The sequence below is a fragment of the Dendrobium catenatum genome, unplaced genomic scaffold (assembly GCF_001605985.2).
Source record: "Dendrobium catenatum unplaced genomic scaffold, ASM160598v2 fragScaff_scaffold_1360, whole genome shotgun sequence".
In the NCBI taxonomy this organism is placed as follows: domain Eukaryota; kingdom Viridiplantae; phylum Streptophyta; class Magnoliopsida; order Asparagales; family Orchidaceae; genus Dendrobium; species Dendrobium catenatum.
The window spans coordinates 67,157-83,804 of record NW_021319822.1 but is presented as its reverse complement, the minus strand read 5'-3'; the positions used below and the strand labels follow the sequence as shown (position 1 = coordinate 83,804).

Sequence of the window (16,648 nt, the reverse complement as noted above, 5' to 3'; positions counted from 1 at the left end):
ATTTTGAATTTCTTGGGAGATCTAGGGTTTGTTGTTCTTGGGCTCTTGGCATTGCCGGAGATCGTTGGAGAGTTTTTCCTTCCTCTCGAATTGAAGGAAAGTTGTATCTTGCAAGTGCTTTTCATCCTTTATTGAAATAAAAGCGTTTGCATCGTTTTTTCTACGTTTCTCCCTACGTTTTCTCTCAGTTTTTTCACTGTTTGAGCTGTGTTCTTGCTGCGGACAGCAGTTTACTTGGCTTAGGTACTTGATTTGGGTTAGGTTTACTTGTGCAAACGAGTATTTCCTATCATATTCCAAACATGAACGGATACTTTTCCTGATAAATTATAGCATATCCAGTTGAGCTTTGCTCATGGAAAACTGCAAAAATAAGGGAAGGGCACTCCAAACACATCTAATCTTGAAAAGGGCTTGAACAGTGCTTGTATTAATTATAGAGAAAAATGTTGGTTTTTCTCTTTCCTCTTCAAAAACCTCAATATCCTCAAGCAAGCCCCTAGTTCACTCTCATCAGCAGTCCAAAAGCCTGCCCACCATATCTCTACGTTTTTTCTCCACCAGAAAAACTAACAAGACTAGGTATAGGTAGCAAGTATCTAGATCCAAGAACAAAATATCAGGCTTTTTGTGCACAGAATTCTAGGAGCAAAAGCACTCAACTCAAAAACTTGAAGTTGAAATTTGATTTAAGAGAGTAGAGTTTCGTATATGAATCCCCCAGAAAGCTCAAAAATCTTTTCACATTCTCCAAGGAATGACCTACAGATCAAAGGAATTTTTTCCTCTCTTATTTCATACTAAAACAGAAGAAAAGGAAGACTCTTTACACTTCTTTGCAGCTGAGCTCATCTAATTACTAAGCTACTGCAATTATTAAATTCACTAGGGTATCGGAATTCTTTGTAGTTGAAAATCCAGGAGTAAGACATCCCAAGCCTAGGAAAAAATATGAGAGGAGGAAGACTTCAAGGAAGTTGAAACATAGCCGTAGGGGTTGACTAATTGGTTATTGACTCTTCTTTGAGAGTGAGAGGAAGAAAGAGAAAATAATCTGAAGAAGATTTTGGGAATTAAGTCGGATCCAAGAATGCTAATAGATGAAAGAAGAATGTAGGACATCCTAGCAAATATAATCTCAGTTAAAAGTTGGCTCCAGGGAAAAAGAGTTTGGATTTATAAGCTTTAAAACTGAACATACAAGAAGGAACCGGAGATGGAGGGAATATCCCATTAGTACAATTATGAATAGAAAAGATAAGAGATATGCTTTTCGGAAATGAGGATTAACAACCATTCAACAATTGTGATGCTTCCTTAATTAGTAGCATATATCAACGCAAGGAATTGAAATGCCAGTTACACAAATACGGATAAAAGTAGTAATAGGTGCCAATCTCTCTATGCAAGTAAAGTAAAAAAAGAGGAATGCGTGGAAGAAGAGTGACTAAAGCAGGGATTGGCAGCGCACCTTTACCAATGACTAAGTCAAGTCAATCCAGAGAAGAAATGAAAATGGTTACTGAATGAATATCAAATGATGATTTTCTAGAGAGAGAAGCTGTGAGATTTTTAGAGAGAGAAGCTGTGAGATTTTCTAGAGAGAGAAAGTCTGGAATTTTCAAATTGTTTGCTCCCGCGGTTTGTTGCGGAATTCTCATTCATGGCGTTGGCTTCATCGGCGGTCACTTCTGACCACCGGAAGTCATCCTCTTCGACTCCACCTGACAATCGCAGCAATCAATTGAGGTCTTCGTCGCAAATTCTGATCCAGAAACTCAGGTCGCCTGGTCCTTAGTGATCAAAGAGCCAGGTGATAATTTTGTGAAGAAGTCAGCTCCTGTTGCTGGTAGAGGAAAGAAAATTCTGGATGATGTTCAGTTTAAAACTTCAAAGCTGATTCAGAATGTCAATGTGATAAATAAAACTAATGACTTTGAAGCTTCTTCGTCTTCAAAGATGTTTTGGAAACGGCACTAACAGAGAAAGTTCTATTCTGGAAAATGTGGGTAACGGGATACATGCTGATTGTAGAAATGCTCAAGAAGAATCATTGAATGATTTTAAGGAAAAGGAAGTAAATCCTTGGGAGAAACGTCCAAATATCAAAGTGAATTTTATTAGAGATGAATCTATCCTTTCAGAAGATGGTCAGGCTGTTAAGCTATTTGAGCCATTGGTTAAATTGAAAATTCTGAAAAGCTTCATAACTCAATTGTGTTCAAAGTCTTTGGAAGCAGTAGTCCAATGTATGCTATTGCTGATGAGCTGCGCCGGCAATGGTCTCAGTTTGGAAAATATCACTTAACCAGTCTCGGTCTAGGCTGGCTATTATGTTCTTTCTCCTCTATGGAAGCCATGGAAGGTGTTTTATCAGGTGGTCCTTGGTATGTGCGTGGACATATTGTTGGGCTAGACAAGTAGACTGCTGATTTCTCACCTACTTCATTGAAGGGTTTGTCATCGCCAATATGGGTAAGAATGCCCCACTTACCTCTTTGTTGTTGGGATGACATTAACATAACTCGTATTGCTTCTATGGTTGGTACTCCCTTGTTTTTGGATGGAAATATGTTCCAATGGAGCAAGAGGGAATATGCTAGAGTTTGTATTCGTGTAGCTCTTGACAAGCAACTCCCATTGGGAATTTGGGTAGAAGGAGCGGAAGGACGTTTCTTCCAAAAACTAGAATATGAAAAAATTTCTAGTTTTTGCTTCAAATGTGGAAAGATTGGACACATACTTGAAGATTGTGATCAGGAAAGAAAAGTGGTTAATCCAGTTGGTTCTAACTGTCAGAAGCAAAGCAATGGTGATAATGGCAATTCAGATAGGCAGATTGAAGAAAAAGAGGTGTCTTATGGCCCATGGATTCATGTCAAATATGGGAAGAAGAAGGTATTTCCAGCTCCTTATAGAGGTGGTCAAGTACAGCGTCCTAAATCTACTGCAGTTTATGTAGTTAAGAATCAGCAAGCCAGCAAAAATATAACCAAACAATTTATGGAACCTGTTCCAGATATAACTTTTACAGGAAAAACTGTTGATAAGGTGACAACTGCAGAAGATGGGAGCTCGGGTATGACAGCATTTATTGATTTGGAACATGTCAATGAAGACTCAGTGGTGCAAAATGTAGAGAACGATGTCATTTCAAAGGACATGAATTGTGACAAAGCAATATCAAAGTTGTTAAATTCCACAACAGAGCCAATCATTGTCCATGTTAATCAGTTCAGTGTTTTAGATGTTGAATGATGAGATGTGAATCACTTGCCTATTGAAGAGATTACTGATAAAGTTGAACTAGAAGAAGGTGAAATTTCAGATGGGAATCAAGTAGATCCTATGGCTTCAACTTTTAAAGATACAATTGCTGATGAGAAGGTTATAGAAGATACTACTGCTGCTGGTCCTGTTAAATTCAAGCTTCAAAAGGAGCTTCATTCACTTGGTAAGAGCAATCTTCAGCTGAGAAGTAGAAGAACAGAAGTTCAAAGGAAAAATACTAATGGGAGCAATCCCATTAACATCCAAAAATGACGTCTGTAATTTTGTGGAACTGTAGAGGGGCGAGGAAAGTGGAAGCCTCTCGATATTTAAAAGAGATAGTCAAGGATCATCATGTTCTATTTGTTGGTTTGGTAGAAACAAAAATTTCATACATTGATTTTCATGAATTCAAATTGTTCCTAGGAGATAAATGGGATTATTTTTTGTTTCCAGCTGAAGGACTTTCAGGAGGTATTATGGCTTGTTGGAGAATTGATGTTGCTTCCTTTATTGTCAAAGAGGCTAACTCTCAAGTGGTGCTTGGTGAGCTCAACATAGCTAGTAGGGGTATATGGAGTATAGCTACAAATTATGGAAATAAAAATTGTTTCATAAGAAGGAATTTGTGGAGTTGCTTGGAGATAATAGCAAATCTGAAAAATCCGGCCATTATAGGAGGAGACTTTAATTGCTTGCTATCACAAGATGATAAAAAGGGACGCAAAAAATTTATATTTTCTACTGGTAGACAAGAAAATTGGAGGGTTGCGTTAGGTAGTCGATAGCTAGCATAAAACTTGTCGAATAATAATGACATGAATCCTTTAAGAAATTGTGTTAATGCTAAGGCGTCCCCTGGAAGCGACGCGCTGTATGGCCTGAATACAGTTACAAGTGTGCAAGGGTCGCTGCACCGGCGCCCAGGTGCAGTGTTAAATAGGCAAAGATTTCCACATCATGAACGGATGTGGGCAAAGAAGCTAGTCCATGAAACTAAAATTAGGATAGGAACTTGGAATATAAATTCCCTTACAGGAAAAATAATGGAATTAATAGATATTATGATTCATAAGAAGATAACTATTTTGTGCATTCAGAAAATTAAATGGGTTGGAGAGAAGGCTAAGGAAATTGATAGTTTAGAATTTAAACTTTGGTATTCAGGTAGGAGTCGTACTAGAAATGGTGTAGATGTTATTATCGATAAGAGTTTGAAAGATAATGTTAAAAAAATTTATAGGATTGGAGATAGAATTAAAGCTTTAAAGATTGTTCTTGATGATAAGATTGTTAATATTATAAGTGCTTATACTCCTCAAGTAGGTTTGGATATGAGTTCTACATTAAATTTTTGGAATGACTTAGAAGAATTATTACAAAAAAATACCTCTAAAAGAAAGAGTTTTTATTGGAGTTGATTTAAATGGACAAGTTGGTAGAGAGGTAGATGATTTTAAAAGCATTCAACTTATGAAGGTAGCAAGACTATATTAGATTTTTGTTTAGCTTATGATTTTTCAATTGCCAATACCTTATTTAAGAAAAGGAATAAGAAAATTAGATCGTTTAGATTGCAAAGATTGTAAAGTTATTCCAAGTGAAAATTTATGTACCCAACAACGATTATTAGTTTTGGACTTTGAGATAAATGGGCAAATAATAAACAATAAAGTAAAATGATATTCTAGGATTAGATGGGGGCATTTAAAGAATATTAACAAAATTTTGAGAGTAAGATTTTAGATCTTAAGATTTTATTTGTGCATGAGGATGCTAATGTTATTTGGGAAAAAGTGGCTAGTGATATTAAGAATATCGTAAAAGATGTGCTTGGAGTATCAAAAGGAAAAGCTTGTAATAGTAAAAATAGTTGGTGGTGGAATCCAAATGTGCAAGAAAAGATTAAGAATAATAAGATTGTTATAAAAATTGGTTTAATTTTAAAAATTCTGATAATTAGGAAAGATATAAAGAGGCTCGTAGGAAATCTAAGAAAGCAATATGCGATGCAAAGACCTTAGCTTTTAGTGATTTATATAATAGATTAGATACTAAGGAGGGAGAAAGATATATGTATAAGTTAGCCAAGCAAAGAGATAGGAGTAGTAAGGATTTAGTTCAAGTGAAGTGTATTAAGGATGAAGATCAAAAAATACTTTTCTTAGAAGATGATATTCAACAAAGGTGGATGAGATATTTTGCTAAACTTTTTAATGAAAATTATAAAAATAAGATTGACTATAGTGACCTTAGCACCCTAAATGAAAATAAAGATTTATGTTTTTATCGGCGTATTAGTAAAACCGAAGTTAGAGAGGCTTTAAAGAAAATGAAGGGTGGAAAAGCTGTTGGACCTGATAATATTCCAATAGAGGTGTGGAAATGCTTAGGAGATGAAGGAATTTCATGGCTTACTAAACTTTTTAATACTATTTTGAAGACTAAGAAGATGCCAGATGAGTGGAGAATGAGTGTATTAATTCCTATTTTTAAGAATAAAGATGATGCACAAGATTGTGTGAATTATAGAGGTATTAAGTTAATGTGTCATACTTTAAAACTATGGGAGCGAGTTATGGAGCATAGGCTGCGGCGTGATACTAATGTTTCTCAAAATCAATTTGGATTCATGCCGGGTAGGTCGACTATGGAAGCCATACATTTATTAAGAGGTTTGATGGAGAAATATAGAGAAAATAAGGAGGATCTACATATGATATTTATTGATTTAGAAAAAGCATATGATAAAGTTCCAAGAGAAGTGCTATGGAGAGTTCTTGATAAGAAAGGAGTCAATAATGCTTATATTCAAATCATTAAAGATATGTATGCAGGAGCTATTACTTGTGTTCAAACACAAGGTGGTTTGACCAAGTATTTCCCTATTTCGGTTGGGTTACATCAAGGATCAGCCTTAAGCCCATATCTTTTTGCTTTAGTCATGGATGTTCTCACTAGACATTTGCAAGAGGATGTACCTTGGTGTATGCTTTTTGCTGATGATATTCTTCTTGTTGATAAGACTAGAGAGGGAGTTGAAGGTAAACTTGAATTATGGAGGTCAACCTTAGAGTCTAAAGATTTTCGCTTGAGTAGATCTAAAACGGAATAGTTAGGAGAGTAGAGGTATTAGATTTGACTTATGTTAAGAAAGGTAGAGGTAGACCTAAAAAGATTTGGTTAAAAAATATTTGGAATTACCTTTCTTTATTAGATTTAAACGAGCATTTAACCTTTAATAGGATACAATGGAGAAAAAGGATTTATGTAGCCAACCCCACGTAGTGGGATAAAGGCTTGATGTTGTTGTTGTTATTGTTGTTGAACACAAGGCATGTACTCATTTATGAGTAATTGTGACTTCAATGAAGTGAACATAGTGGGCCCAAAATACACTTGGTGCAACAACAAGGCAAAGCCCGTATCTTGGAGAGACTAGATCGGTGCATTATCAATTTTGCAGCTTTGAAGACTATTAAGGTGGCGGCTATTAAGCATTTAGCTAGACTAGCCTCCGACCATTGCCCAATTATACTGAAGATTTTTTCCTCAGGTTTTGGAAGAAACCGATCTATCATGTTTGAAGAAGTGTGGACTACTTTCCCTGCATCCTATGCTATTGTTTCAAGCTCTTGGAGGAAGCAAGTGAGAGGTAGCAATATGGAAATTCTAAATGCTAAATTCAAGAGGTCTCTAAAAGCTCTATTTCTTTGGAGTACAGCCAAGCACAAGAGCTTAGAAGAATTGAAGAAAAGTCTTAAGGATGAAATCCTTGAATTGCAAATTGAAGAATCTACTGATGGTGGGCTTTCGGACAATAAGCTATAGATTTTAAAATCTAAAGTTTGTCAGCTCAATTCAACAATTGGTAGGCTTTGTACTTGGTGGAAGAAAAAAAGCAAAGATTCAATGGATGAAGGATGGTGATTCAAACTCTAAATTCTTCCATGCTTATGCCTCGGCTAGGAAGAATTCTAATTGGATCCAGCAAATTAAAAATGATGATGGTGAAACCTTGGAAGATCATATGCAAATTGAGGAATATTTTTGTTGCTACTTCAATTCTAAGTGGAGAAGACGTCACTGCAAATTGAGCGGATGGCCTAACCCGTCAAATGCCTTAGATGACATGGACAAGAAGATGCTTGAAAAGGATTTTTCTTTTGAAGAGCTGGAAGAGGTTATCAAGAAGTTGGAGTTAAACAAATCTCCAGGTATCTCTCACTCTTTCCTAAAATCCCATTGGAATTTCATTAAATATGATGTTTGGAGGCTATAAATTCCTTCTTCGCCACTGGGGTTCTTTGTCCTGAATGGAAAGAAACCAATGTGATTTTGATTCCAAAAGTGAATAACCCTTTGACTGCTTCTAATTATCATCCTATCAGCCTTTGTAAATCTGTTTACAAAATTGTGGCAAAAATGTTATTAAATAGGATGACTATTTTATTCCCTAAAATCATTTCTGAGTACCAGTATGCTTATGTAAGAGGAAGAACCATGTCGGATCAGATTTTGCTTGCTAAGGAAATCTTTAACAAATTCAGATATTCCAAATCTAAGAAGGGAATGATGGCTATTAAAATTGATATGGAGCAAGCTTATGATAGCGTGAGTTGGTCCACCTTAGCACAAGTTTTTGATGGCTTTGGGTTTCCAAAGTTTTTTTCTAAATTGATTTTGGAATGTGTGAGAGAACCGAAATTTGCTATCATGCTTAATGGTAGGCAATCAGATTGGATTGAAGCAAGAAGTGGATTTAGGCAAGGGTGTCCTTTGTCTCCCTACCTGTTTATAATGTGTTCTCAATTATTAACAGATGCCTTTGCTCAAAGGGGTAGAAATATTGGAATAAAGGTTGCACCACATGCTCCTTTAATATCACATCTAATGTATGCAGATGACATAATTTGTTTTTCGGAAGCAAATAGAAAGAGCATGAAGAAAATTAAAAAAATAATTGATGGCTATTGCAATTGGACAGGACAGATGATTAATTTTATTAAAACTTCAATTATTTTTGGAAAATCTGTGAAAAGAAGGAATAAAAGATCCCTTGCAAAGATGTTTGGAGTCAAAGTTGTGGAAGAAATGGAGTATTTGGGCATCAAAATTGCATTTAGAAGATGGGTTTTTTTCAGATTTTCAACATCTGTTGATTAAAGCAGCCAATAAATTAAGCTCTTGGGGAAATAAGCTTCTGTCAATTGCTGGGAAGGTGGCTCTTACTAACTCGGCATGTCTTTCTCTTCCAATTTTCTTGGTATCTCATTCACTAGTTCCAATGGGTGTATTATATGACTTTGAGAAGATGTGCAAAAATTTCATATGGAACAAAAATGATACCAATAAGGGACTTCATTATTTTGCTTGGGATGTCCTTTGTAGATCTAAAAAAGCTGGAGGTTGGGGTATTCAATCTATAGTGAAGAAATCGGGTCCCTTAAGAGCCAAATTCGCTTGGAATCTCATCGATAGACCAAACTCACTGCTGAACAAGACGTTGATAGCAAGATATCGACTGGATATCTGGAGCCCGGTTCACCACAGCAATTCTTCATCTTCATGGAGAATTATTCTGAATGGAGCAAGACATCTTCAGTCAATTGTAAGATGGAGAGTATCAAATGGCAAGGATATTAATACTATCAATGATACTTGGATTTTAAACAAGTGCATCAGCAAATGGCCGACCTTTGTAAGAGAAATGGATGAAGACACTGAAATGGTTGCAGGATTCATTTTGAATGGAAAATGGAATGAAAAGAAGTTAGAAGAATATTTCAGGACAGTTGGTGAATGTCATTTTGTCTGTGCCAATTCAATCGAATTTATCAAGTGATAAATTGGAGCTGATGTATAAGTATTCTGGCAACACTATTGCGTCTTTAGCTTATGTTGTTTTTGAATTTGAAGAAGACAAAGATGAAGACTGGTGCTGGATGAAGAAAGCTAGATTGAGGCCAAGGACTGCTCTGTTTTGGTGGAGGCTTAAGAGAAATGTGATTCCTAGTAATCACTTTGTAAATTATAGAAGGCTAATTGACTTTGAAAGTTGCCCAAGAGGATGTCATAAAGCTGAAAACCAAGATCATATTGTTGTTTTCTGCAGTAAGTTGCACCAAATTTTCGCATTTCTAAACCAATGGGGTTTTAATCCATTTTTTACTACTCTGGAGGAATGTTATCAAGGATTGAAGCATCTTGCAAATTCAAATCCGTTTCAAGCCAATTTGTTCTGTACCGTGATTTTTTTATGTTGGAAAAGTAGGAATAAATTAGTTCATCATGGAATGGAAGATAGCTCTTCTTTTATAGCTGCAAACTCTGTTTGCAATTCCATTGCATCTTTTAACAAGAATCTCATTTGGGAGAACTAGGATGTCAATCAGCTCTATTGGGCTGTCTTTATCGTCTTGGCGTCCTCCACCTCTGAAATGGTTAAAAATTAATATAGATGCTGCATTAAATCATACTAACAATGCTGGGATTGGATGAGTTGTTAGAGATTGCAAAGGAAGATTCTTATGTGCATTTGGATCAAATTGCATTCATTGGGATAGTTCTCAACTTGAGATGCTAGCTATTCTTTGTATTAATAGATTTGTTCAAGATTGGATGTTTGATGCAGATGGTGTAATAATTGAAGGAGATAACATAAATGTTATCAAATTCTTCTAGGAGGTTCTAATAAGGTTGATATCAATAACGTCAACATGGATCTAGGTGACTTAGATTTTCCTTTTCATTTCAAGCAAATAGTTTTTCTTCATTCGAATAGAAGTTGTAAAAATTTAGCGGATTTATGTGCTAACTTATCTTTGAATTCAGATTTTTTTTGGGATGACATTAGTTCTAATAAGATTCCTCCTTCATTCTCTAATTTGTTGAAGGAGGAATTTGATTGGTTGTGTTTCCCTTTGAATAAAATTTGCTATTAGCATTTCTTCAAAAAAAAAAAAAAAAGAATATCAAATAGGCTAAATTCATTAGTTTCATTCCTTGGGATCACTGAAATACCTTAACAGAGCGGATAACAATACATTCTTCTCAAAATGTCAGTCTTCATATGTATTACATCAAACACATATTCGTTGATATTTATAGAGTAAATTGCATTCAAGGGGTTTTTCTTCTGTATTCTCTTTCCTGTAGTTGAATGCTTCCTTCATGCCAATAATAACTTTTTTAAAGTTTTGCTGAATAATTATTTTTTGAGAAATGAGAATCTTTTCAAGAATGAATAATCACTACAATTACACTAAAAAGCAAAGGTGCTCATAAAGGTCCAGGACATTCTGTTGATCTTGTTGATCAGTAAAAATCAAAAGAAAAATCATTCAGAACTCAGGACAAAACAATACATGTAACAGGCCTACAGAAGAAAACAACTAAAGCAACATAAGTAGTCAGGAAATTTTATGTTCGACGTAGAAATTTAGACTAAAATAGGAAACTCAGGACATTAATGTGTCATACTTTAAGACTTTGGGAAAGTTATTGAGAATTGGTTACGATGTGATACTAATGTTTCTCAAAATCAAATTGAATTCATGCCAAGTGGTTTAGTTGAGAGTGACTAAAAATTTGTGCCAAAATCAAAATCTATGTTCGACATAGAAACTCATTGCCATCGTAACCAATTCTCAATAACTCTCCCAAAGTCTTAAAATTATGTCATTGCCTCTATAATTGAACATATAAAAAAATTCAGAAAAATTCAGAAAAATTTTTATTTGAGTCATTGCCAAAACAAATTGGTATCTTCCCAGTCTCATCCTGTAGGGTACAATACCTCTCAATCTCTTCTTCTTCATATATTTCAATCATATTCATCTTTCATAAATATTAATCATTAACATAAATATAATACTCCAAAATTTTAAGAGGAGATGATGGTGGCATGTGGCTTTCTAGTGATCCCCTGTGGAGGCTACGATGGTGATGGATACGGCGAAGGCTGTGGGTTGGAGGTTGAGGCAATTGACAAGAATTTGTTGCGGCATGGGGGTGCAAGAAGACATAATTTTTTGGGGCTTTTGTATAGAATTTAGGTAAGTTTTAAATAAAAAAATTATAAATATAGTGAGGCGTATGCCTCATGCGAGCAAGGCGAGGCACGCCTTAAGGCACACCTTATCCAAAATGAGGCGTAAGCTTCATAGAAAAAGCTCAAGGCAAAAGCTTCATAGAAAAAGCTCGACGCCTCGGGACTTTTTTTATTGGAATTACGCTAAGGCGGGCATCAAGGGGAGTCTTATATTGTGCAATTTTAAACAATGATATTTGCTTATACTCAAGTCATTAAGGATATGTATGCAAAAGCTATTACTTGAGTTCAAACGCAAGGAGGTTGGACCAAGTATTTTCCTATTACATTTGGATTACACCAAGGATCAGCTTTAAGCCCATATCTTTTTGCTTTAGTCATGAATGTTCTTAATAAACATTCACAAGAGGATGTAGCCTGATGTATGATTTTTGTTGATGATATTCTTCTTGTTGATAAGACTAGAGGAGTTAAAGGCATGGTTTAAAATTGCGCAATATGAGGCTCGCTTTGAGGCCCGCCTTTGCGCAATTCCAGTAAAAAACGCCTCGAGTTTTTTTTATGAGGCTTGCACCTCAACTTGATTGAGGCCCGCCTTAAGGCTCGACTCGCCTCACTGGCATGAGGCTTACGCCTCACGCTATATATATTAAAACTTACATAAATCTTGAAGTAAATGCCCGACATTGGACTCTATAGGAGAGGAGGAAGAGGAGAGAGCAGTTCATCATAATGATGATTCAAATGAAGAACCCCGTAGTGATGACAGTGATGATGACTTAAGAGTTCTTATGTGATATGTCATTGCTATTAATTTTTGGAAATTTGAATTATATGTTAATGAAAAGAATACTGGGATTTGGGAAAGATAGAATTTTGAGTTGAACTATATTTCATATTGTTTTATTGTTGGGATATTTTGATTTCACTTCATATCTTATGCTTTTTTATGTTTTATGTTATTCACTCATTAGTATATAAAAAATTTATCATTTTATGTTTACGCAATCTTTTGATTTTGAGGCTTACGCCTCAAAACACCTTGAGGCTTACGCCTCGCCTCACGAATGAAAAACGCTTCAATACCCGAATACGCAATTTTAAACATTGGTTAAAGGTAAACTTGAATTAGGGAGGTCAACCTTAGGACTAAAGGTTTTTGTTTGAGTAGATTTACAACCGAATAAATGGAGTGTAATTTTAGCAGTAACAAATCTAATTGGGCAATTGTGACTGTGGAAGATCAAGTCATTAGTAAGAGTAAATGTTATAGATATTATTAGTGGAATTCAAGTTGGATGGTTGAAGTGAAGGAATGCATCGAGCCTATCGTGTGATAGAAAATTCACCCTCAAACTTAAGGGAAACTTCTATAAGATGGTGGAGATACTTGCAATACTTTATGGCGCAAAATGTTGATTGTTGTTAAATCCTAGTCGTCCCTTGGCATTTTGATGAGGACATCAAGACATGGAAAAATCTATTAGAGGCGTGGTCGTCGATCAACGGCCACGATTACATCATGCTACTTATGATTTTCATATTTATGATTGATGTATTATTTCTTTATTTTATTAAGTTTATTATGCATTTCCTTTTTTGCCCTTACTTAAGGGCTTAAGCATGTGTAAGCCCTAGGGGCATTGTAGTACTTTTTATTTTCTCATTGTATGGGCTATTTAAAGCCCCACTCTTCTTCTTTGAGAGGAATGAATGAAATCTAAGAAAATTCCTGCACATGTGTTCTTTGGAGAGTTGTGAGAGTTCTAGGAGAGAGCTTTGGAGAAATCCCTAGGGAGGGAAATCAGATTACCCACCAACTTTGGAGACAGTCGGGTTCGTGGTTCTTCTTCCTTTACCTTTCTTCCATTCCTTTTCCTTTCCCTTCCTCCTTCCCCATTAAGCCACCAACAACCCCATCCAATCCCCAACCTCCTAGCCGCCGGATTCCCTAACCACAATCCACCCTGTCGCCGGCCAACTCCCACCACCAAACCATTCAACCCACAAACCCTAATCAAACCCTATTCCAAACCATCGGCCACCACTTTGCTTTCCCCTCCCTCATCAATTGCCATTACAACTTTCCTAAATTAGCTCTACATATTTTAGGTAACTCAAATAATTACAAATTAAAACCTATTTGAATTTGAAATTGTTACCTAAAATATAAATCCTTTTTTAGGAAAGTTTCCAAATCCCTTCCTATTTGAATTTTAAATTAAATTGGGATGAGATATTTCTTCCCAAATTTAATTCCTTAAATCAAAAAGGCATTAAATGCTTCCATAAACTCTCACCTCCCTCCCCCATGCCGTCGGCCCCTTTCCCATCTACCTTTCCTTTCTCCCCAAGGACTCCTCTAAGGAAAGGAATTGAAAGCTTACCTAATTTAGATCCTCTTTAAATGTGGAAGAGTTTCAAACCCCAAATTCAAATTTATTTTAGAATTTTAATCCTTTCCTAAATTAAGAAGTATTCAATTTTTTTGGAAAAAACTATCCTATTATCCACAAATTTGAATTTAAATAATGGTTCCCTTTAAATCTCTTTCCAAATTTAATACTATTACTGGAAGAATTCAAATCCCAATTAATTTTCTCTTTGCATACCGCCTTCCCCCTTTTCTCTCCCGTTTCCCATTAAAAACCCTCCCTTAATTGAATCCAATCTAAGCTCCAATCATCTAGCCGCCCCCCTACCTCTCTTCCTTATCCCAGAATTAATTCCCTAAATTAATGCCCCAATCAATCCGTAACTCTCCCTCAGCCCTAGCTGTCTTACCCCCAAGCCTGTCCACCTCTTGGTTTTCTTCCTCTACTGGATTTCTGAGTGCTGTCCAGATTTCTGGGCACAATCTGCACATTGCCTAGGAAATTTCAGATTTTCATCTTGCTGTCCATACCGTTACCAACTGCTCTCCTGCACCCTGGGAGGTCTGAAATTGCTGTTCAAAAGCCTCCAACAGCCTAATAACAGCTGCCCAAGGTTTATACAAGTGTTGGAGATTGCTGTCCAGAATTTCCCAAGTGTCAAAGTTGCTGTCCAGCATTGTTACCATCTCCCATTGCTGTTCCGCTGGTTTTAAAATCAGATCGCTGTCCAAAGACATCGAGAAGAATCAAAGGTTGCTGTCTACTTCCTCTCAAGCACATAAACACCACACCGGAGCCTTGTTTGTCGTGTTTATTTGGGTGAACTTTCCTCCTATTCTTTTATCTTTTAGTCACTCTCAATTGTAGTTATTAATTGACTCATTAAAAGTTGTGTTGATTTTTCCCGATAAAGCCTAGTATTTATTAGGAGTTGTGTGAGAGATCTTGCATAGCACTACTCTTATTGTTAGATTAGGGATTTCTTGTTGAAATCCATTTCGTTTGTAATGTCAAGAGTAATTAATTGTTATGTGGTTTTTACTTTTTGCAAGTGACTTGGCCTAAGCTTTAAATGAAAATTTGATTCTTAACATGACACAACAAAGAAAAAGGATTCATGTAGCTACCCCACGTAGTAAGACGAAGGATTGATGTTGTTGTTATTGTAGTATAGAAATTTAGACTAAAATAATCTGCTCAATGTTGATGGTTTGAAACAAGGAATGATGTTGAACTTTAGCAGTTTGAATCAAACATGTTTGGACTTCAAAAAATCTAAAACAGCAAAAAAACATTATGTCATGTTGTACTCTCCTGGTATCCCGTACTTGTTAATGAATTGGAATTCTGGATAATGTAATGGATAGTTGATATGCTAAAATTGGAAGCAGTTTTCAGCTAACCTAGAAATTTAATACTGCACTGTCCTGAACAGCCATTGCAAATTTATATACTTGGAAAGGTCATTTCTTACGAAGAAAAGAAGAGGACTATTGGCACATCTCAAACATTTCAGGAAATTCACAGCTCAAAAATGAAGAATAATAAGTAAAATACTTGGAAAGGTCATTTCTTACGAAGAAAAGAACAGGACTAATGACATTTTCAAATTTAATTACTTGGAAAGGTCATTTCTTACGAAGAAAAGAAGAGAACTAATGGCACATCTCAAACATTTCAGGAAATTCACAGCTCAAAAATGAAGAATAATAAGTAAAATACCAAAATAGAGAGATAAAGAAAAATAAAAGTATCAACTGACCTCCCATATCAGCAGCCATTATAACACCATCCTTATATTTGAGGCCTAAGACAGATGTACCAGTTACATATGGGGACCTGTATTTAATTAGCAATTACTGAAGTTTTTTAGGAATTCCACCAATATAGTTACCAAGACTGTAAGAGTAATGCAATATTAATACAATGACTGAACCAACAGATATTATGTATTTGAATCATGAACGAAAAGACAGAAGAAGTAAGCATGCCAGAGAACCGCATGTATAGTGTATCTTGGTAGGTTGGGAGATGCGCAAATGTTATATATTGCAAGCATGAGCTATAAAAATAGTATTGGCAAAGACTAGGGATGTAGACAGCGTGGTTGAATCCTAGGGACCAACATATCACACTAAGAACTATGGAAAAATCAATTTCCATCAATTCCTTCCCCAGCAATGTTACATGGAACACATCAGTCTTCTATTCACATCGTGCCACCACAATGCTCCATAAGATTATTACTACTACCTCATCAATATGTAGATGATGATGACTATTATTAGTGTGATGTGTTGTTATGATGATAATTATGATTAGATGATTATTATGATAATTATGATGATGATTATTATTATTATGATTATGATCATGATCATGATGATGATGATTATTATGATGATTATGATGATTGTGATAATTATGATGATTATAATGATTATTATTATTACTACTATTATAATTACTATAACTATTACTATTATTATTCTTCTTTGTTGATTTTGTTTGTTTCCTATTAGAAGCTCTCCTAGAATTGTATAAATACTAAATAAATGGTGGAATTAAATATTGAACCAATTTTCTCCAAATCTGATCATGTATCAGAGCCTTAGAAAAATTTTCTTAACATTTCTATAAACTATAGCCTACTTCACCACATTACCAAGAAGTTGCAAACCTTTATTATTGCAATTCTCTTTCGTTCCACCTAACCTTCTCAGTTGTATCCTTCATCGCTGCAGCCTTATCTCCATCATTCTTTCTCTTAGCAATAAATTACTGCCACATTTTTCCTTGCCATAGATCATAAAAATACTCATATTCCTTGGTCTGAGGTTCATTTGGAATCAATTCCAGCAACCCAAGTCCAATGGTAGATTACAAAGCATACATTGAACACATCATTTGAATGGAAAGAATTACCTTAAGTTTACTTTGCATCTTGAAG

General features: G+C 35.5%; 1 protein-coding gene across 1 annotated transcript in view; it reads right to left on the bottom strand.

Moving 5' to 3' along the window:
* Nucleotides 1-16,648, bottom strand: part of LOC110113847 (proteasome subunit beta type-4) — a 46,456-nt gene that overhangs the window by 26,738 nt on the left and 3,070 nt on the right. Inside the window, exon 3 of the mRNA XM_020846553.2 lies at nt 15,461-15,537. Within this exon, the coding sequence (XP_020702212.1) occupies nt 15,461-15,537 (77 nt within the window). The remainder of the gene's footprint in view (nt 1-15,460; nt 15,538-16,648) is intronic.